This window comes from Bolinopsis microptera, chromosome 2, assembly GCF_026151205.1.
Source record: "Bolinopsis microptera isolate Bmic1 chromosome 2, MBARI_Bmic_1.0, whole genome shotgun sequence".
NCBI classification, from domain to species: Eukaryota; Metazoa; Ctenophora; class Tentaculata; order Lobata; family Bolinopsidae; genus Bolinopsis; species Bolinopsis microptera.
In genome coordinates this window covers 10869224-10892991 of record NC_087073.1, presented here as the reverse complement: position 1 = coordinate 10892991, position 23768 = coordinate 10869224, and the positions used below count along the sequence as shown (strand labels likewise).

At 36.2% G+C, this 23768-nt stretch overlaps 2 protein-coding genes and 2 long non-coding RNA genes across 4 annotated transcripts in view; all 4 read left to right on the top strand.

The window, feature by feature from the left end:
• Positions 1-15139, top strand: part of LOC134826503 (ubiquitin-conjugating enzyme E2 G1-like) — a 77302-nt gene extending 62163 nt beyond the window's left edge. Inside the window, exons 2-6 of the mRNA XM_063838887.1 lie at positions 6490-6547; positions 6892-6994; positions 8086-8183; positions 13230-13408; positions 14488-15139. Coding sequence (XP_063694957.1) covers positions 6505-6547; positions 6892-6994; positions 8086-8183; positions 13230-13408; positions 14488-14565 — 501 coding nt within the window. The 5' untranslated portion in view covers positions 6490-6504 and the 3' untranslated portion in view covers positions 14566-15139. The remainder of the gene's footprint in view (positions 1-6489; positions 6548-6891; positions 6995-8085; positions 8184-13229; positions 13409-14487) is intronic.
• Positions 13-873, top strand: LOC134811706 (uncharacterized). The gene is made up of 2 exons (XR_010159843.1): positions 13-154; positions 483-873. It is a non-coding gene; the product is annotated as an uncharacterized LOC134811706 (long non-coding RNA).
• On the top strand, positions 1057-3528 carry LOC134811435 (uncharacterized). The gene is made up of 3 exons (XR_010159804.1): positions 1057-1213; positions 1358-1575; positions 1917-3528. It is a non-coding gene; the product is annotated as an uncharacterized LOC134811435 (long non-coding RNA).
• Positions 15140-19573: 4434 nt separating the features above from the next.
• Positions 19574-23015, top strand: LOC134811175 (coadhesin-like). The gene is made up of 6 exons (XM_063817920.1): positions 19574-20916; positions 21395-21532; positions 21686-21807; positions 22122-22224; positions 22413-22540; positions 22695-23015. The coding sequence occupies exons 1-5, from the start codon at positions 19800-19802 to the stop codon at positions 22481-22483; spliced, it is 1551 nt and encodes a 516-aa protein (XP_063673990.1). The 5' UTR covers positions 19574-19799; the 3' UTR covers positions 22484-22540; positions 22695-23015.
• The last annotated feature ends 753 nt before the right edge of the window (positions 23016-23768 follow it).

Genomic DNA, 23768 nt, shown 5'->3' with positions numbered 1-23768 from the left:
GTGCAACCTTTGATAAGCGCTTGAGAGAGCGTGATTTTGGAGTTTGGTCTGGGAAACTTTGGTCAGAATATATTGATGCCAGCAAAGATATGAAAGATGGTATTTTTCTGCATGATTTGCCTGGAGTTGAATCCAATGAAGAAATGAACATAAGGTGAACCACCAAGACAGGGTCTAAAATCGTGCCCTGAAAATCATGTCAAAAAATCTATCTTTTCCTACATTTTTTGAGTAATCATCCTGAAACTTTCAGGATATATTCAAAAATTTTGAAATTAACCTTCAGAATCTTTTTATTCGACTTTGAAAATACCTTCATTTTTGTTAAGATTCAACTCTGCCTCAAGTGTTTAGTGATTCATTCTTTTTCCCGAAACTGTTCAAAGGAAATAGACAATATTAGTTTGCTCTTGGTACCGTTGATTGATATACTGATACTGTTGCATAATACATGTACACAATCAATTATACTTGTTTTTCAGGCTAAAAGACTTCTTGGCTGATCTAGTGAATATGCATGAAAAGAGTCCCTATAATGAGAATGTTCTCATTGTATCTCATAAAGGAACGATAAGAGCACTTGTTTGTCTTCTACTTGAAAACTCCAGTTATGATGCTCATAATGTACAATCAACTAATTGTCCAATAGGCTACAATTGTGTGTCACATTTTGAATTAGAAATAAGTGATAAAACAATACAAAACTGTAAAGTATTGAAGCTTTTCGACTGCAGTCATTTGATCTGAGATTGACTTCTTTCCATATTTTTTGTGTTGTTATGTTTCTAGCTTAATACTATTTATACACGTTTTATCGTCACAATAAATTATTTTTAGAGCAATTATTGAACAATGTTTGTAACCTTCCTGCAACTTTTTTTCTAAATCTGTATTAAAATTCAAATCCGCAAAAAGTCACAAACGATTGATTAAGCATCAGTTAATTAACCACCATCTAGGTATACCATAGCCACATCCCATTCTCTGTACTACAGTACTAAAGCAAAATTCTCACAATTTACTGCAGTATGCTATATTATGATGAATAATTACTCCAGTGATGAAAGTTAGTTTATATGTTGTGCGTCATGGCCAAACACATGCTAATGCTAGAGGTGTTCTTCAAGGACATCAAGATTCTCCTCTCACTGCTCTAGGAGTCCAAAGTTCAGCAAACACAGGGAAAGCTCTACAAGAAATAAATTTCAGTGTGGTAAGATTAATTGCAATGAAAACCATATTTTTCACCAGGTCTAAACCTATGTTAAATAGAATCTGCTGAATCTGTCGATGAAAGACAATTGAATAACCTTGGCCTTGGTTTAGCTGCTTTTTTAATAGAATTTCCAACGACCAGGTATTCAGCAGTGATCTGGGGAGGGCTCAAGACACTCTCTGTCAAATCGGCTACAAAACTCCAGACAAGTTTGACAAGAGGTTGCGGGAGCGTGATTATGGGTCCTGGTCAGGGAAACCCTGGAAAGAGTACAAGAATGCAACCAAGTGCAATAATGGGGAGTCTACTGAATACCACCATCTTCCTGGTGTCGAGACGGATGATAAATTACAGAAAAGGTTTTATAAAATGGAATTATTTTAACTTATTTATTGAATGAATTGTTTTTAGTTTGGCAAAAACTCAATGGATGGTTACCGTAATGGGTGCCACATGCCTAGCATGAAATATTTACCTACTTACTTGCACTTGTGTAGGTCTGTAGAAGCATTAAAATCGGGCGTTGCCTGCCACAGGCTATCCCGAATTTAGAAGCTTGCTTTCATCATTGGTCAAAAATAAATGTCATGAAAATATACTGTTTTTAATCATTTACAGAGGTCAAGCTAATAATTGTTGATCTGAACATGCCCCCAAAATGAAAACATGTTTCTTTTTAAAAAACTATACATCTCATCAGATGGAGTGAATTTCTTTATGAAATGATTAAGAATTTCAAGGACAGTACACCAGAAAACAACGCCCTCATAGTCACCCACGGAGGTATGATACGAGTGATAACAAAACACCTGCTGCAATTCTCGTCCCGACCCCTGGGACTGAACCTGGCGCACTGTGGTATTGGCAACAATAGCATATCAGTGTTCGAGTTGGAAGTCTCTGACGCTGAAATAGTTAATTGTGATGTTGTTAAAGTATTTGACTGCAAGCATTTGCAACGGTCTTGCTGATTTGGGAGGTTACACATTTTTATTTTTCCAGAATTTGTTGCTACCTAATGTTTATTTATTATCTGGAATATTTCTTTTATATTCAGAGGATTTTAATATGAACTCATATTCCGTTTGGATTCATTTTTCAAGTTTTGTACCGTTGAAGGTTATCATTCAACACTGAAATTAAAATCTTTTCCTAATTTATATATATTACATTGCATTCTTATGTTATTAAATAGGCTGATTTAAAGTTGAAATAACTAAACACAAATTTATTGTACAATATAATAGTAATTCCTGCACTGTTCTAAAGCAATGTTTTTGAGCGCTTACTTTGAATCTCTATCATAGTTTTGAATTTATTCTTTATCATAGTTTTAAATTTAATCGTTTTATGAGATTCGCGATTAGTATTTAGTAGTACTAAAATTAACATGTATATTGTATAATTAATATATACGTTATAAATGTAATTTCAATGTTTTGTTCTTCTGCAGCATATTAAATAATGATATTCTGTGCAATTTTCAAAAGATTTTTGGATAAAAACTAATAAGCTCACCTTTGGGTTTGTCAATTAGTGGGATTAGTTTACATTAACCTATGGTTCACAAACAATATCTTTGTAGTTTTTAGAGATCAAATTTCTTTACTAAGTAGGGTAAATTGGTATAACTGGTGATGTAGTTTTAAAATTAAATAGATGATACAAGTGATGATATATGTTATTATGTATTAAATATTACAACGGGCTGTTTAGTTATCCTTTGTTCACTTGGTATTAACTTTAATAATTTATTCTTTGAATCAGTTCTCTAAATGTTTTAAATACACTACAGAAGCGAAACTTATTATAATTTCTAAATTTATCGATTAGATAGCACGTGGTGTGGAATGGAATTTGTAGAGCCCGAACCTTTTATTATTTACAACAATTAAATTACAACAATACTTTTATTATGGATTGACTTTGTTTTATCTTATTGTTAACTGAACTAAAGCTAACAAGTAGTATGATACATAATTATCGGAGAGATTTTATCGAGGAAAGTTAAAATATCTGGTTTAAAAGTTATTTAAGTCATTTTTAGACGTTTGTGTCAATAATTACTATCTGTACTGAGCTTCAGTGTTCTTTTTGTAATGAATATATATGTTAGTACCTGTGTGCTATTACCTTATGATGAGCAGCTATTAAATGTCATAACACCAGTTCACCTCTATGTAACTTACTTAGGGATTAAATAATTGCCGCATTAATCTTTTAATGTTCATATTTATTAGGGCAGGCTCCCTCTATTAAAAATTCATGATATTGGCTATCTTTGAAGTGTGATCTTCACCCATAAAAATGTGACCTAAAGAGGTGATCCCTTGTATTTATATATAATATAATAAACATTATAATATTTTAGTTTAAGATCATTGATTTTTGAATATTTCTATTGAAGGAATTGATCAAAGTTAGTAAAAACTATTATTTGGTGGCTTTTTGATCAAATTTCCGTAACGACGTATTAATTGAAAATAGAATACGATTACTAAAATTTTTTCAGTCTTACAATAATTTCTAATTTAAATACAATCTGTAGAATTATTAATTCTATTAGCGACCTACTTATTTGTTATTTTCGTATGCCGAACTTAAAGTTAACTGAATTGTATTTACAATTCTGCCTTGATCTGATACATGGATAGGATAGATGGATATGATCATTGATTTTGGCATAAATACTTTTAAACTAACTTTGCAAAACGTTATTGTTTTTTAACCTGTAACGCAATCCAAATTTAATACTCCTCCCAAACGTTAAAACTGCATTAATTTTGCATGATCGTGATATTGGTCGGTAATCTTGGCTCAGGAAATTAGTTTTGCAGCTCCTTCAAAATTAAATATACATAATTTCTGTCAGCATAGTTTCTGTCAGCATGATTTTGATCTCTGGGCAAATTTTTTCGAGATTAGCCCAATAGCCTATGTTCAGGGTGCCAAATTTACCAAATAGAAGCAAATCATGATCATAAATTTAAGTACAATAATTTCTTATGAATACATCCCCTTCAAGTCCTGGTAATTGTCGAAAAATCTCTGGGCCATAACTTTATCATTAACCAATTTTAAACTAGCCGATCGAGTTACTGTATTCATATCAAGGCAGACCTAATGTAGCAGGTAATGGCTATTAAAAAGAGGATTACAATTTCAGGCGCCCTCTTCATCTGACAACTGTACGATTATTTAGAAATCTCGTTAAATATAAACGTATTCTCTTTTATGGACCTAAATGGAACGCCGTAAAGGATAGTCACGTGCGTTACTATAGTTACTATAGTCTGTTACATAATTTCATTTTTAATAGCAATTCATAGACCTCTACTTGCAGTCAAATTGTTCATTTAATTTACTAAACCTAACATAATATTGTAAACTTTGAGGGTTGTTTCACTTCTACTGCGCATATCCTCTAATAGGAAAATTGTCTCTAAAGATTGTAAAATGTATTGAAAGTATTAATAGTATTAATACTATTGATTTAATACCATGTTTGAGTGCATTCGTTGGTTAAACAAATTTTAACACAATATTTCATGTTTCAGGTCATATATGTAATATACATGGCAAGGAATTTATTACAAAACTCATTACGAATATTGAATGCAGCTGCTGAAAGGAGGATAACATCAATACTCCAATCCTACATCCCCTATCCTACATCCTACATCCCCACTCCTCTGCTGAACCATGATGCTGAACAGCACAACTCTCTTTCAAACTACCCCTCTCTAAATGCAGATAAAGACTTTGGTATCTTGTACAGCAAGAGAAGGCAAGGAGACGTGTTTACTTCAGAGTGGCGCGAGGAAGAGGACAAGGGCTTCTGGCATAGGAGTAACAGAGACATTCTGATTGATAAGAGATTAGACTTTGAGGCTGAGTGCCCTATGTGGCTGGTAAATAAAAAGGGTCGAGAGTGGCGACCTGCCCTGCCCAGGTTTATTGAGGGTGTTATAGTGGACCTCCAGACGAGGAAACCTAAGAAACCCAACTCTGGAAACAGGAAAGTTGCGAAGGTTCAGATAACAAAACACGGCCAACAGAGGGTCATTACTGCGCGGATACAGGGGGAGAATAACACTTTGCAGCAGCACCACAGGGTCCTGGTGCAGTATTGTAGGGCCAGGAACCTACCTACTGTCAAGTGGGTTATAGTTAGGGGCCAGCTGGATGCTCAGTACTGAACTGGGAACAGAATAGTACGCAACTATTGTCCTGATATTTATTTCGAGGTTGAACTGTTGAAGTGCATTTTGGATCAATTTGATGGAAGCTCATTTCTTTAAAGTAACTGTTACTGATGTCTTCTTGTAGTGAACTCACTTGAAGTTGACAGCTGAGATCGAAGAGAGGATATAGCTTTTAATAATTTGAGAAGCCAACTTCAAATCGGTCCGCTACATTATATCAGTTGTTAGCTAATATTTTGCCGACCTTTTTAGAGTGAAACGCACTCGAAGTGACGTAACGAATGCTAGCATACATTATCAGCAATTCATGAGCTGTTTTTATGCTTTTCTACTGAGCTTACTTTTATAAAGTCACTTCTTAAGATAACCGTTTCATTATTGAATCTGATAAAAGCTCGCTATATAATGCATAGATAATACATATATTAATGTGGAAACGTTTGAGACTTGAGACAATGCATTACAATTTTATTTAATCCAATCATTCAAAATATCTAAAAACTTAACATAATTATAACTCGATTTGATATATTCCTCAAATAACTGATGACTGATGATAATTGATAGCAAGTCATAGCAGAAAAAATGATCTCAATCGGGCACTCAATGACTGAGAAATAAGCTCAAACGTTTGCACACTGACTTATGGCCCACCCTGTATTATCTCTAATATACACACTGGACCCCCCCCCCCCCAAACCTAACCCTAGTAGGTACATACTACATAGTGGTTTTGATCGTGATGAGTTTCGTATACTTATTACTAATCAAAAGTATATTATTATTAATACCCATTACTCCATTACCCCCACTCTCTACCAGAGATCATTACGTCACCCACCCTGTACATTACGTCACCCACCCTGTACAATGTACATTACACTACAATTTTCTAGCAATGTTTCTAAAGAATTTATAATATATAATAATTCCGTTTCTTTAAATAACTATACGTACTAAATTAATACAAAGTTATTTTATCATACTTATTAAATTTTCAAAGTTATGTTAACAGGATCCCTCCAATTCTGCGTGATGTATTTATTTTGATGAATCGTCTCTATTTAGAAAAGTTAGAAGGTAATGGAATCAGCAGCAGCGCTGCTTCTGAAGAAACAGCTTGTAGGTAATTATTAATTGCTTAATATTATTACTTAATAACTTGTAGGTAATAATTAATTAATTAATTACTTAATATTATTACTTAGTAACTTGTAAGTAATTATTAATTAATTAATTACTTCATATTATTACTTAGTAACTTTTAGGTAAAGTTCAATTACTTAATATTATTACTTAATATTATTACGGAACCATCAACAATATTCTAGACCATGACCCATTGATTTTGCGGTAACATTTTAACTAAGGCGATTTGTTATTGACCCCCCCCCCGCCGAGAAAAGAATAACAAGCTTCTGGAACAAAATAAAATGCAGCTGTAAATGGTATTTAACAGAGGTATTTCAGAGTTGCAGAAATCCAGTACAGAGGGGTTCTCAGCCGGACTAGTGGATGATAGCGATCTCTTCAAATGGGACGTCATGGTCATTGGACCTTACGAAACTTTCTAGTAAGTTATCATCATTAGCAGTTATCATCATTAGCCTTAACCATAATTTCAAGGTGATCTTTGGGCCCATTTTCTAGTTAGTTATAGTAGCGATAATTAGACAACACGGACATCTTTAGCATAATATTGTATATAGCATGGCTTATATAGCATAATATTGGTATTCGAATTATTATCAGAAAATGAGGCATGTGGCAAATCGTAATTTATGTCACGTGATAGCGTGATTCAGTGAACCAATCCTGAATCCTGTTTCAATACACTGTGCATCATATCATGTCAATACAGTGTAAGTACAGTGTAAGTACAGTGTAAGTACAGTGTAAGTACAGTGTAAGTACAGTGTAAGTACAGTGTAAGTACAGTGTAAGTACGCTGTAAGTACAGTGTAAGTAAACTGTAAGTAAACTGTAAGTACAGTGTAAGTATACTGTAAATACACTGTAAGTAAACTGTAAGTACAGTGTAAGTACAGTGTAAGTACACTGTAAGTACACTAGAAGTAAACTGTAAGTACACTGTAACTAAACTGTAAGTACACTGTAAGTAAACTGTAAGTACACTGTAAGTAAACTGTAAGTAAACTGTAAGTACACTGTAAGTACACTGTAAGTAAACTGTAAGTACACTGTAAGTAAACTGTAAGTAAACTGTAAGTACACTGTAAGTACACTGTAAGTACTTACTCCACTAAACACATTGGAAACATAAATAATATCCCTGGTGTCATATCGCAAAATTAGAGACAGACCGGACCATCCACACACTACACAGCCCGTGTGTGACAAACTCTCGTGAAGTTGTGTAGAGTATGGTGTGACACACTGGCCAGTGTATTTACTTGGGTAATTACATAGCGGATCTTCAAGATGACGGAACCAAATCACAGTACTTAATTAGCATGTAATTTTGTTTTAAAGTTTGACGCTAGCTATAAGACGGTAGATATTAATCTGGTCAGAAGTCAGAACGTAGAATTTTTGGGTGAACTCCAAACTACTTCAGTGATTAATGTGAAATCATGTTCTACAACAAAATTGTTTACTAATCACTTACTAACTACTTATTTCTAATTGTAACTTATTTCCCAGCGAGGGAGGTTACTTCAGAGCTATCCTACAGTTCCCAAAGGAGTATCCAAACCGTCCCCCAGTCATGAAGTTTGTCTCCGAGATGTGGCATCCCAATGGTACGTACTCTCAACTCAAACATTTATTTAGCATGGTACGTACTCTCAACTCAAACATTTATTTAGCATGGTACGTACTCTCAACTCAAACATTTATTTAGCATGGTACGTATTCTCAACTCAAACATTTATTTAGCATGGTACGTATAACTCTCAACTCAAACATTTATTTAGCATGGTACGTACTCTCAACTCAAACATTTATTTAGCATTTTAATTTTTACTGTGATGTTTTCTGAGTAGATGTGTTTTTGAGATGATGTAGCTGTATAATGAACTTGCTGAATATTTTCACCTCACTATTTAGAACTGCTCTGACATGGTTAGTACCTGACACTTGTCTCAGTTGCTAGCCCTATGGGCGATTTAATACGTGACGCACAGTATTTCATTTCATCTCAACTGTCTATTTGTTGTAGTTTATCTCAAATAGTTATCTGGTTATACTGCCATTTTGAAATTTGGTATTCTTAATTTATTACATTCAGATAGTAGAAGGGATATTTGGTTGAGTAGATTAGTCTCATTTTAAAATGGATAGTTGACTGTTAAGCTTTATTAATGATATACATTGTACATAATAAATACATGATACATATTGAATATTTTAACATATTATATCCGAATTATAGAGATATACTGAACCGGAATTTTAATAAAGTTCTAATCTAAATCCATAATTCATATATTCTATTTTGGTCGTAATATCTTGTCTTTATTAAGTGACATTGTCAAACTTAGTTGACATCCTCCATCTATATTATTATATATATATTATATACAATATAAATATATCTGTATATTACACTGTTCAGATAATGATATTACTAATAATGACAATAATAATAATGAATAATTTCTAACATTCATTACACGCTTCAACATTAAAACTATGATATGTGGAATAATATACATTTCAAACTCTGTATTCCACAACATGACGTTTATTACATATCGTGTATATATCGTGTAGATTTACTCTCTTGTATTTATCTAGTTCTATGTATTGTTATAGACAATCCCCAGTACTATACATTATGATATATCTAAAACGTTCACTTATCTGCAAAGTAATCAGACACTGCCTTAATCCCCACTAATTACTTAATCCCCGCTAATTGGGTCTTATTAAGGACAGCCAATACCCATCTCTATTCAGGACTCAATTAAAGATAATGAAATTTGATCTATATTCTAAAACCCTCTAAAGCTAATATTGCCCTGTGTTAACTACTCACGAAAGTTCGTGACGTCATAAATGGTGATAAATGGATTATACAGCGTTCAATTTTCATGTAAGAATCTATGGTGACACATTAAAGTTATTAATATTTAATAACTTTTACTGGCCCACACAATTAAACCTAATGTCCCTGCTTACCTTATATAATACCCGCACATAATGTATTATGTGATATTATGAGCTGTAATGCTGGATAATAATTAAGTATGTTACATCCCACATGTGACATAAGGCTGTCACAACCGTGACACTGAAACCTACATTATACCTACTCTGTGTAACGGTTGTAGAGTGTATGTAACATTATGTGTTACAGTTGAAAAGAACGGAGTAGTTTGTGTAACAGTTGTATGAGTGTATGTAACATTATGTGTTACAGTTGAAAAGAACGGAGTAGTTTGTGAATGTAACATTATGTGTTACAGTTGAAAAGAACGGAGTGGTTTTGAACAGTTGTATGAGTATATGTAACATTATGTGTTACAGTTAAAAAGAACGGAGTAGTTTGTGTAACAGTTGTATGAGTGTATGTAACATTATGTGTTACAGTCGAAAATAACGGAGTAGTTTGTGTAACAGTTGTATGAGTATATGTAACATTATGTGTTACAGTCGAAAAGACCGGAGTAGTTTGTGTAACAGTTGTATGAGTATATGTAACATTATGTGTTACAGTTAAAAAGAACGGAGTAGTTTGTATAACAGTTGTATGAGTATATGTAACATTATGTGTTACAGTTAAAAAGAACGGATTAGTTTGTATAACAGTTGTATGAGTATATGTAACATTATGTGTTACAGTCGAAAAGAACAGAGTAGTTTGTGTAACAGTTGTATGAGTATATGTAACATTATGTGTTACAGTCGAAAAGAACAGAGTAGTTTGTGTAACAGTTGTATGAGTATATGTAACATTATGTGTTACAGTTAAAAAGAACGGATTAGTTTGTGTAACAGTTGTATGAGTATATGTAACATTATGTGTTACAGTCGAAAAGAACAGAGTAGTTTGTGTAACAGTTGTATGAGTGTATGTAACATTATGTGTTACAGTTGAAAAGAACGGATTAGTTTGTGTAACAGTTGTATGAGTGTATGTAACATTATGTGTTACAGTTGAAAAGAACGGAGTAGTTTGTGTAACAGTTGTATGAGTGTATGTAACATTATGTGTTACAGTTGAAAAGAACGGAGTAGTTTGTGTAACAGTTGTATGAGTGTATGTAACATTATGTGTTACAGTTGAAAAGAACGGAGTAGTTTGTGTAACAGTTGCATGAGTGTATGTAACATTATGTGTTTTTTTTTATTAAATACTTTTCAAATTTTACAGAGTACAGCAATAGATGAATATAAAATAGAATCGTTCAAAATATCGCCCCCATCTGTAAAATATGATGGGCACCCAAACACGGTAAACACATAGTGAACTATGTCCGCAGTAACTTGGACCCATTACATCGAATTAATCTAAATCCAAAAATTTATGAAAAACTATTTAATAACAAACAAATCCATGGTGAATAACTGTGGATATATAGTCAAAATTGGTATTTCAATACGTCAAATTCCAGATACATTAGATACAGGTCTGATATGGTCATTAATGTGTGAGGTGTGCGGGTGAAGTGTGATATGATGTTGAAAGTATAGGAAGGTAGATAAAAAATTAATAAAACAAAAATAATAATAATATGGGGAGCAAAGAGACTAGGCTAGGCTGTTGTTTCACTATCCAATAAACATTTCCATAGATGCTTAGTGACCTCAGCTTTGAAAACACTTGTAGACACAATCTGTCTTACCTGTAAAGGGAGTCCATTCCACAGTATATGAGTTCTGTAGAAAAATGATTTTGCCAGTGGGCTATTTGAGGTACATAAGGTGTGTGAATTCTGACTTAACTTAGGTAAAATTGATGACACAATAGACAGACTGTCGAGGTGGCAACGTCTTAGTCGAGAAGTGCCCTGATATAAAGTGAGATAGTGAGGCAGCGATACAGGAATTAAATTGTTCAGAACTTTGTGGAAAAAAATAAGATCATTCAAGTCAAACTTTTGAGACAAAGGGAGAATGTCGACAAGCTTGCACTTTTTGACATATTGCTCAGGTGGATAACTGCGGCCCTCTTCAGACAGAATCCATTTAATAGCTCTCTTTTGGAGACTTTCTAATTTATCACTAAGTGATTTATTACAAGGGCGCCAGATTATGGAACAATTTTCGAATTGGCTACGAACCAGGGAGAGGTAAAGCGCCCGGCGACGTTTCTGATCAATGACAATATGGCCATCTCTTCTGACCATACCAAGTTGTTGGCAGGCCTTAGTATAAATTCTGTCGCACTGACTATTCCAACTGAGCTTAGGAGTAACATCGACTCCAAGATCTTTTTCTAACTCTACATACACAAGAGGAGAGCCATCAAGATTATATGCGAATGGAGGAGATAAAGATGGTTTTCCTGAAACAATAAGCACTTTACATTTTGCTGGATGGAATCGCATTTTGTTTCTAAGTGCCCAGTCAGAGAGATAGTCTATATCCATTTGTAAATTGGTATTATCAGAAGATGAATGTATTTTACGCCAGATTTTTGTATCATCGGCATACAAAACAATATCAGTATTATCCGAAAGGCCAAGAGGAATATCATTGATAAACAATACAAAAAGTAAGGGACCAAGGATAGAGCCCTGGGGGACACCAGAATTAACTGAGAGGGTAGATGACATCTCATTACCAATAACCACTCTTTGGTAACGGCCTTGAAGGTAATTGGTAAGAAATTTGAGAAGTGTACCATCAATGTTATATAAGGTCTTTAGCTTATGAAGAAGGGTATCATGATTTACAGAATCAAATGCCTTAGCAAAATCAAAATACACAACATGATTGATAATGTTTTCGTTAAGAGACAATGCCAGGCTATCACAAAAATCAACCATATTGGTTGTGCATGACTTGTGCTCTAGAAAACCATGCTGCCTGGGATCGAGAAGGGTACTTGTCAAAGAAAGCAGTTTACGTTTAACAATGCGCTCAAAAACTTTCATGACTAAACAAGTAAGGGATATTGGTCTATAGTTTTCAACCTCACTTTTCTGACCTTTCTTAAATATTGGGACAACATTTGCAAGTTTCCATTCTTGTGGAATGTAGCCGCTGTTGTAGGATCCACGAAAAATGCATGTTAGAGGGTAAGCTAAACCTACGGAACAATTTTTTAGAATTTTACCGTGTATGCCATCTGGTCCCTGGGCTTTATTTGAATTAATATTTGAAAGAAGCTTACGAACATCCCGATGATCGAAGTCAATATCAAAATCAACATCATTGACATAGGAGATGTCAGTGTCATAAAGTGAAGGATCCGAAAACTGGTTATAAAAGAAAGAATTGAAAAGTTCAGCTTTATCTTTGGGATTGAACCGAAGCTGTCCAGAATAACTAACACAATTAGGAATACGGCAGGAGTTAGATTTATACTTAACATGTGACCAAAACTTCTTAGTTATAAGCGCTGGATCATCACTATTAAAAAGATTATCTCTTATTTTGGCTGATGAGAGCCTCTTAAAATCTTTACGGCTAGTAACAAACTTTAACAGTTGAAAAGAACGGAGTAGTTTGTGTAACAGTTGAATGAGTGTATGTAACATTATGTGTTACAGTTGAAAAGAACGGAGTAGTTTGTGTAACAGTTGAATGAGTGTATGTAACATTATGTGTTACAGTTAAAAAGAACGGAGTAGTTTGTGTAACAGTTGTATGAGTGTATGTAACATTATGTGTTACAGTTGAAAAGAACGGAGTGGTGTGCATCAGTATCCTGCACGAGCCGGGGGAGGATGCGTACGGTTACGAGGATGCGGGGATGAGGTGGCTCCCAATCCACACTATCGAGACTATCCTTATCAGTGTTATCAGCATGCTCGCAGATCCTAACGATGAATCTCCCGCTAACGTGGAGGCAGCGGTTTGTAATATTTGTAATATTTGTAATATTTGTTCCTTTTTTTGGGGAATGCCGGAAAATAGAGGATGGGCTGAACAGCTGGATAACGTCACCAGTTGCATTATGCCTTAATTTTATGGCGATCGTGTTTTCTTCCTCATCCTGGGATGATTCATAATCTTGATTAGGATTGTTATCAATTTCGTGCAACTTTCAGTTTATTAGCCCATATTATCTAAGCACATGACCGGATCAAACTAATCTCTATAAGGTCTACTTTAAATTTGTACAGTAGCGCGCGAAACGCAAATCATTGTGTATCTAATTCTCCGAAAAGAAGAGCGCACGCGCGTACGTACGTGCTCGTGCTATTTTCAGTTTTAAGTAGAAATCAGGCCGGTTTAAAAGCATCTGACCGATTACCTAATTTCTTGTCATAAAAGATTTTAAACACCTTCGTGAGCAACAGACACCCAGACCGGATATCTCAAATACCTTTTCACCTGCTATTTGGCCCTTCAGACTCGTTTTCCTGCTTCACCTAATGTAACCTGTCGTCACGTTCTTCCAGGATATTTTCACCTAAAGGCTGAACGTGTTACTTACTGAGATTCAGCGAAACTGATCTGTAAATTGTCTCCGATCGAATAATGAAATGACTAACTTCTCAAGGAAAGTTTTTTTTAAATATGTCGAACTGACACATTCATTCGCTGAAAATAAAATAGATCGCGTAAATATAATACGTAAATGATAAATCGGTGCGAAATTCCATCCGTCATCTCAAACTTTGTTTCTCAAATTACAATACGGTTGGAAATGTTGCAACCGATCACTATTATGTTCAATAGGTAACAACCTGCATTGAAACTAAGCTGTAAGCTGAGAATCAGTCCTGATAAGTGTTCACTGTGCAGTGTTCGTCGCGATTGTTAAAAACTGGCATGTTTTAAATTTTAAGGACCAGTTTATACCTTTAAAGAGGTTATATTAGGTTCATAACTAATCTGTAATAATCAGTAAATCTTACGCCGATAGGACTAAATATTTCTCCGTAATAGTGCGATATTAAATATTAACCATGAATTTTACCCTTACAGAAACAGTTTAGAGACGACTACAACGGTGAGTTCAAGAAACGAGTCCGAGCCTGCGTCAGAAAGAGTCAAGAGTTTTAAGAGTTGTTCGAGGACCACCACATGGTGACGTCTGCAGAAGACGAAGAGAGAAAAGGGACACTGAGGGCCCGGCCGGGGTGTGGCACATTTCTCATCACCCTCACCTACCACCACCGCTTATAGTTGTGCCGGCTATTATTGACTGCTTTCAATGAGACTGATACGATCGAGGAGTAGTAATTCAAAATTGTGAGACTTTTTTGACGTCTTTGGGTTGGTGGCAGCTAGTGAGCAGTGTGCTCGACATGCACTTTCCAAGCTTCCTTATTTAATTTCATGAACCTTTTATTTGTGAGATACCGCATGTTTGGTTCTTCAGCGCCCCAAAGGGCCGGATCTGCTGTCGAGTCGTTTTGGGTTTGGGTCAGAAGGTTGTTCTGGATAAACTTTTCGGCGCTTTGTTTTCGTCGTTGAGATGACTTTTGCTGCCACTTTGGTATTGTTTCTTGGGTACAAAATTAAAATTACGAGATTATGGTAAAATACGAAGTGCAATTCTCTCAATGATTGATTAACGTGATATATATTGTATGTATTTTAAGTTTAGTTAGTCAATAAATGATTAAACCTCTAACTTGTCTTATAGCAGCAAAAGCTGTTTAGTTTATTTATTCATTTTATTGTAAGTTTGATATCTATTACAAGATATGACAAGCTGGCCTTAAAATTTCATGCTTTCAGCGTAATTCTATTGCAATCGAGAGCATAGGTCTGGTCGTAAATCATAATTTACGAACGTGCTAAATCACTTAATCGCTCGACCCATTTTTTTTCAAATTCTTGTGAAAAGGCCATGAGGGTATGAAAGTAATCTAATTCTGTGCAATTTTTGGACGCTGATTCCGAATCACCCCCATGGGCCCATGACGTAGGGTAAAAATTCTTCCCTGGAGAGTTATGGGCAAAGAACAGTTTTGGTCACTAACTGATAGGCTAGTTCAACACGAATTCGATTGTTTGTTGTTATCTAATGAATGTGGTCTAATTTCTCGTTAGGGTAATTAGGGTTTTAGCATATGCTTCATTTTTACCTGGGGACCCCAGCACCCAGGCTATTATATTTATGTTCATAATCATATTGAATATGACAGGCTGAGCGCCGCCCAGTAAGCTTCAGTTAAGGATTCCGGATTGAGTTAGGGTTTCGAATAGTCATTGAGGGCCATCACCTGGAGAACGTGTTTATAAAAAAATCATATGATAGTCTATAGTGTACAGTTAATTGACGATGTCAATTCATGGCAGCTCGGCGCGGCACAGTAGCGCATCTCGCCGATCTAGCCAGACTCCAGAGAAGCCTTATTGAGTGCGCGGCGCGGCACAGTAACGCATCGCGCTACAAGTTGTACTTGTATATGACCCACTGCGCACGAGTGCGCGGCTCCCCCTGTATCGTAGAAACGCTACACTCTACAGCCACAGGGGGTCACTTAGTGAAACGACAATGAAATGGGGGTCACGACGTAATCCAAGTAAATTCCCAATGACAATACTACGAGAATCCTCAATCCTGGGAGTCCCACTCTACTAACAAAAAACATTATATTATAACTAACTACAAGTATATGTTGAGCTTGAACTAATCAATTTATTCGGCAATTGGGAAGTGGTCGATTTCTGCAGGAACCCCTGTTTTAAAAAAGATTGTCGTGAAGTATTATATATTTGACCAAAATCCATAATTGCAAATTGGGTAGGGTGGACCGCTGCCAGTGTCTCCCTTTCCCAAACAAAAGTAAATGATATTAATTTTAAATTTGAATTACCGTCCGCAAATACAAAATGATACCGAGAATAAAATTGGTCGATCGCTTTTCCCATGCAGTGTTCGTAGATTCAAAATTTTTAAAAATACAGCCATTTTGAACCACAATCATTTATAATTTAGTTTATATTATATACAAAAATAGTTTGACGTCATCCGACGAGTCCAACTCGGCGCGCGTCCTGGTAGGTTGTAAACCTACAACGTCATCATCACCACTGGCACTAGCACTTACTGGGCGGAGCTCAGCCTGTCATTCCGCCTAGAGTCTCTCTTATGATTATGAACATAAATTAAAATATAATACTAATAGGGCAGTGGCGTAACGTCGCATGTTGCCTGTTTTATTTGAGGAAGTAACAACTTTTAAAATCGATTTTTCTTCCTTAAGGAGTATTTTATTAAAAATTTGATCAGGACGTATAGAAGTTAGATATTTGTCCAAGCTTTCTAAAAATCTACCGGAAAGTTTACCTAGTTTGCTCCTTCATAAAGATATTTGCTATTGAAGTCAGAAGTGAGTACTTTTTTGAAGAATAATTTTATATAGAAATACAAAAGTTTTGATTTAGTATTTTTTGGTGTTGGGCCATCCCTCGGGTCGTGGAGCTCAGTTTTGTTTTCTAGAGGTCTAAATTTTGTTATAGGCTAGTTTTAAAGTCGAAAATTTGCACACGTGGGGACACGCCCAAATTTATAGAAAATTGCTAAACGCAGAGGTGAGAATTTTGCTAATATTCATCATTCATGATTTCTATCAGATTCTGCTTTCCCACGACAGTTAGATGGTATCATATATAATGTATATGAATTTAATGCCAACTTGGATGAGTAAAAATTGGCATATTCAGTCAGTGATCGACAGATATGCTTATCTAAACACAAGGAAATGTTTTCAAAGGTAAAATTTCGAAATTACCCGGAATTGGGGTGGTGCACCTCCTCCTTTTCCTCCTTCTTCAGTACTGACACCCCCATTTTATTGTGAAACTGAAAATGATAAAAAGTACAATGGTGTAACATAAATAATTGTTAATAATCTTAGTCATAGTGACCCCAACAAACATTGTGCAGATGCTCAAAGTTAACCCGAAATCATGAAGCCATTATTCTATGAGAATAATAAAATGTATTTGAACTTCATTACAATTAGAGTTAGAAGAGAGAGCCTACCTGGACACGACGTGGGGAACAGTGCGCTGTGCTGGCACTGGTTGTCTAACATTATATCCTGAACATGACACGTGTTAATTGTGATTTGTGAGAAATTATAGAGCTGTCAGAATGTTTGATCTTTCTTTTACTTAGTGAGACCTGAGGTTGCTGTTTTATTTAAGAGAAAACTTTGTAAATTCTTTATTTTAATTGCATGCTAATTGCTAAATGTGCTGAGCAAGTTTCTAAAGTATAGTATAACAGTATCTGAGACTTACAGTTAACTACACAAGACATGTACTAATAAAGCGGAAAACTTAGTACTTACTAATTGTCAACCTACCACCTGACCTGATCACGTGACCTGGTCACAGTTGTCATGACTACCTTCCTTACACATGCATTGGTTATCCAGACACCCTCACAGGCTCACAAGACAGTTAAAAAATACCTGAAGTGAGGCTGACATTATCTGTCTTCATCCTGTCTTCCGCCCCCACAGCCAGATCAGTGAAAGAGAACTGAACTTGTGCTCGGTTGGAACTTGACGTAATGCACTAAGATTGATCTTAAAATTTGGAGGGCGAATAGGTCTTAGTTTCACAAGAGTATAATATATACCAATCAATGTAAGGGAAAATATTAAAACTTTGAGTTGAGCACTTAGACTTGTCTCGAAGTTACTGTTGTATTTACACAACATGTTTGCGTGTAAAATAATATGGGTATAATATATATCATTCAAGCCTTTTGGTTGACGCTGGGAGTAATAACCCCACCCCTTTAAGTTTACAAGTGCCGACAATTCTAGTGTTTCTTCCAAATAATGATTGTCGTCAAAAGTGAAAAACATTAACAGACGAAGCTATCTGATTTATTATCTTGGAAGTTTTTCGAAACTGTAGATTTATTTTAGAGTTTGGTGATCAATGGTGATGAAGTGATAGTTTGTGCAATTACAGGTTGGAGCCCCGTGATTAAGGGTGAAATGAAAAGCAACACATTTTTGTGCGGAGTTGGTCTGGTTCACAGTACCTACACTCACCTACTTCGTACTTACTGCCTTCGACTTTTTAATTGTTACCTACCAAAGTAAACAAAGAATGAAAAAAATAGATATTTAAATTGTGTCTGGCCACATTATCCCATATTCTCTTAAATCTCATTTTCGATGTTTTAAACAATATATGTCTCAACATTTTTTTGATTGTTGAAAAACTTTTAAACGTTTTGATACTTTTTTGACCGTAGGATTTTAATGTTGGATCCAGCATTATATTATGAGACAAATGTACGATGATTATTGATTAATAACTTTTTTTTCTATTTGATCCGATCTTCTTAGGGGTCGTTCACGGCTCTTACTAATTCGCTCGCCCAAAAATTTCACGTGACTTTGCTATCCATAACCCTTACTCTTACCACAACCCTAACCCTAACCCGAGCCCTAAACAATCGAATTCATGTTTTACTAGCCTGTCACGTGACCAAAACGGTTTTTTGCCCATAACTCTCCAGGGAAGCATTATTACCCTACGTCATGTGGGGTGATTCGGAATCAGCATCCAAAAATACACCGAACCTGATCAATTTCATACCCAAAGGGCCTTTTCACAAGAATTTTCTTAAAATTTGGGCGAGCGATTTAGTAGGAGCGGTCGTTCACATATTACGTAATCAGCCGAGGGGGGTTTCTAAATGATTACGCTAATGTAATTTTGACACAATAGCTATGTATAAAACTGATTACGGAGGGGGAGGGAAAAAATTGATTACGTATTATGTGAACGACCCCTTATTACATATAATATTTAAAAAGGCTGGAAACAGGACTTCTTTCTGGACATTGCCTACAAAGTAACGCCTCGGAAACATGCTATTATTAGTATTCTACAGCGGGAAAATCATTAAAAAAATAATATAATCACTGTACTATAATTAGTACGGGTAAGTAAGTAGGGTGTGTCCACCTAACCGCCGAAATGTATATTATTATAGTAAAATTTTGGTTCCTCACGGAACGTTAAAATATTATTCACATGATTAAATCACACCGTCACGTAGTCCCTGTCTATTAGTCGCCTCCCTCCGGAAAATAGTGTGCATTGTGAACCATTGACACGTGCTTTGACCTTTAACACGTGTTCTGATTTTTAAAAATCACAATAGATGACAAAACCATACATCTACGCACGGAACAGACAGACTTTGATGAGGTTTGAGAACCATTTTGAACGTATAATTAAGGGAGCTCTGGTATCATTTCTCACTAACAATTTATCTTTCTCTATTTCTCTATTCGCCATCACCGAGGATGAGGAACGCACTCTTGCTCCTGTTGGTTATCCTAACACTCTGCAAGACGGTAGATGCTAGAAATAAACATAAGAAGAAGCCTTCGCCAGAAAAAGCGTGCCAGCACCATTTCAAAAAGTACGATAACTGTTTGAAGAAAGGGTACGTTTCGACACTAGGATGCAAGTACAGCACAAAGAAACCAATGAAAGGCAAAAAACACAAACATTGTGCCAAGTTGGAGAAAAAAGCAAAGAATTGTGGTAAAAGTTGCGCAATTGATGGCGGGTGGACTGATTTCGGTGGTTGGTCTGATTGCTCTGCGAAATGTGGTGGAGGATCTCAGGATAGGATGAGGTCCTGCGATAGCCCTGCACCTAAAAATGGCGGAGCTGAATGCCAGGGAGATGATTCAGAAAGCCAGGATTGTAACACACAAGGATGTCCAGTTGATGGTGGGTGGACTGACTTCGGAAGTTGGACTGATTGCTCTGCAGAATGTGGTGGAGGATCTCAGGAAAGGAAGAGGTCCTGCGTTAGCCCTGCACCTGAAAATGGCGGAGCTGATTGCCAGGGAGATGACTCAGAAAGCCAGGATTGCAACACACAAGGATGTCCAGTTGATGGTGGGTGGACTGACTTCGGAAGTTGGACTGATTGCTCTGCAGAATGTGGTGGAGGATCTCAGGAAAGGAAGAGGTCCTGCGTTAGCCCTGCACCTGAAAATGGCGGAGCTGATTGCCAGGGAGATGACTCAGAAAGCCAGGATTGCAACACACAAGGATGTCCAGTTGATGGTGGGTGGACTGACTTCGGTGGTTGGTCTGATTGCTCTGCAGAATGTGGCGGAGGATCTCAGGATAGGATGAGGTCATGCGATAGCCCTGCACCTGAAAATGGCGGAGCTGAATGCCAGGGAGGTGACGTAGAAATCCAGGCTTGCAACATACAAGGCTGTCCAGTTGATGGTGGGTGGACTGACTTCGGAAGTTGGACTCACTGCACTGTTGAATGTGGTGGAGGAACTATGACGAAGTACAGGACCTGCGAAAACCCAGCGCCAGAAAATGGTGGAGCAGAATGCCAGGGAGAAGAATCAAAATCGATCGGGTGCCACGAATATGCTTGTGAATCAGGTACTGGTAAGGGAGTTTTGGCTTTTATAAGGGTGAAATCTTCTCAAGCTATGCAATTTATGGTTTCAGATTGGGTATCATTAATTGTTGCACGATGATTAGCGCGCATCTAAGGGTCACTTAAGGGTCGCATGATGCACAGTGGTTACTGGAGGCACAATGTTTACTGGAGGCACAATGGTTACTGGAGGCACAATGGTTACTGGAGGCAATTAGGAGGGTAAGTAACAGTATCTAAAATGCAGCAGAATGAGTTCAGAAATAGGGTATGTTACCATGTTAGCTACTTAAATTGGCTCTTAAATTACTTTCATACCCTCAGGGCCTTGTCACAAGAATTTTCTCAAAATTTGGGCGAGCGATTTAGTGGGAGCGTCTTAAATTCCTTCCATAAGCAACCCTTAATCGAGTATAGACAGATTTCAAGTTGTCAAATACAAAATAAGCTAGAATTTTGACCAAGAAACCATTTAAACAGATATTGGATGTTGGCCCAAAGAGATAGGGCAAATAAAGGATACGCGTACGAAGGATCTCAATCAAAGACTAAATCGGGCTATACTTGTCAGGAGTGGTCTAGCCAATCCCCTCACAGACATATGTACACTGCTTTTCAGTAAGTAATGGTAATAAACCACAAATATTAGCAATTTCCAAACTTTAAATATGTACAATAATTAATTACAAGTGAACAGTGGTACTTTTCAGCTAAGCGTTTCATTTTTTTAATAAATCTGATCGTCCACTGACCTAAGACCTTTCCTTGCAGTTATCCAGGCAAAGGATTGGATCACAACTACTGTAGGAACCCAGCAGAAAAGTACCATGAAACATGGTGTTACACGACCGATCCTAGCAAACGATGGGACTGGTGTGTGGTCCCAGATTGCGGTTAGTTTTTCCTTAGAACCCTTTAATGTTTAAGATTTCTTTAAAAATCGAAAGATCTTCTTAGGCCCTAATAGTAATTAGATTTTTTAAACCTATAGTTAAGGTGTATCATCATCCTTTCATTTCCCTGGTGTTATTATTTCATATAGATCGTCCATTTTCATAGTAAAAGGACATTTTTTATTAACATAACTGTAAAATGAATTTTTTTACCAATACAAATACAATTATTTTCTTTTTAAGGAACTTTCAACATTGGTAATACTTTTAACATTCCTGTTCGGTAATATAACCATAACTGAACTTTTAAACAGCCGAAGAACTTAAGTTCATCAGCGCCACACAAAAAACCACCGGTTGGGGTGGGGTTGCAAAATTGGCTATTGACGGTAATACTAACGGCTTCTATTCCTCCAAGTAAGTACTAAGTTGATAGCTCAATTTAAATCTTGGGTCATCGCATTCTGCTGGTAATTGAAAATGAAAACGATAAAATATCAGGAAATAAAGCAATTGGCCGGTTTATGATCGATATAGAGCTAAAAAACAATTCATATGTAAAATAAAATAAAATTTAGGCAGCAAAAATAAAATGATATCTTCAGGACATGTACCCACTCTTCCGACCATGAACAAAACTGGTGGAACGGTAAGCTATCTGAGAGAGCTTCAGTGAGTAAGGTCATTATTCACAACAGACTCGACTGTCAGCAATAGAATCAATAATGTCCAGGTTAGAAGCTACTGTCCTTGTGTTATCCTTAGTAGTTTTCAATCAGTTTCTCAACCTAATCTTTCAATATTGAAGAGTTACCAGAATACTCTACCCACCATTTTCCCAGTGCCCAATATCTCTCAGGGTGCCTCACTATAACATCTAACCCCAGGTATATGTAGCGGGCACATACTGCGGGGCGATTACTTATGAAACTGGCAAGGTTGTATACGAAGTGGACTGTGGAGGTGCTATAGGGGATTACATAAAGGTAACACAGAACGGTGATTATCTGACACTTTGTGAGGTTCAGGCTATTGGAGTTTCCTCACCCAACCAGTGAGGAGTCCAGGAGTTGGAACACTGATATCTGTTTGGAGGTTGATTTTGAGTATATTTTAGTTTGTTTCGACTTGAAATTTCATTTAAGTATTACCAGTAGCTCTTTCTTGTTTGGTAGATTTCTGTTTCCTGTTTTCAATTGTTTCAAAAACTCCGAGTATTACTAAGCGTATCCACACATCATTTAATTTTAGCACTCTGAAAACTGCATTACGTCTAACCTTTAAAAAACGATTACATGATGTAATAATACTCTGGATGTAATATCCAGAGTATTCTTATCCTCTCCACCCCCCCCCCACTGTTACAGTGTTACAAATCTTCTCTTCGTATTGACAAATCCTTTCCTCGTCGTCTCATCTCTAAATTGAAAAAAAACATAAATAATAAACTATTCTCCGAGTCAATGAAGCTGTGGGCCATAATCGGACGGAACCCCATTAATAACGATTACAAAAGAGTCTATAGTGGTTTAAGTTACACTGTGTTCAGCTAGTCTACTGACCGTGCAAAGTAGTCCATAGTTTTACAATTCAAAATGAACAAATTATCATTTTCCTTTGCAAGATTCTAGAAGAATGAACGTTCATGTGTCATGGAGAATCGTATTTGATTCAATCATTACTTACAGTAATCCATGAGTTTTATGTGATTCCGCCGTATTAATTGGTTTTAGGCGTATCATCCACCCTTCTGATAAGTTCCGCCCATTGGTATATATTATGTCATATATGACATATATGTGAGACGTGAGTCAAGTAAATTTATTATCAGGCGGGAAATTTACATTTCAGTTTAATTTCTGACTAATTTAAACTGTACGTACGTTACTCGCGTGCATTGGTGCGCGGCAACAGAAATCTCATCCGCGCGTCACATAAAGTGCATTACTGGTCCGTGCCAT

Excerpts from the sequence above, each read along its gene's own strand:
- LOC134811175 (XM_063817920.1), top strand. The coding sequence starts at position 19,800 with ATGAGGAACGCACTCTTGCTCCTGTTGGTTATCCTAACACTCTGCAAG. Across the intron at positions 21,533-21,685 it reads CATATGTACACTGCTTTTCA|TTATCCAGGCAAAGGATTGG; the intron begins GTAAGTAATGGT and ends CTTTCCTTGCAG. Across the intron at positions 22,225-22,412 it reads AACGGCTTCTATTCCTCCAA|GACATGTACCCACTCTTCCG; the intron begins GTAAGTACTAAG and ends TGATATCTTCAG.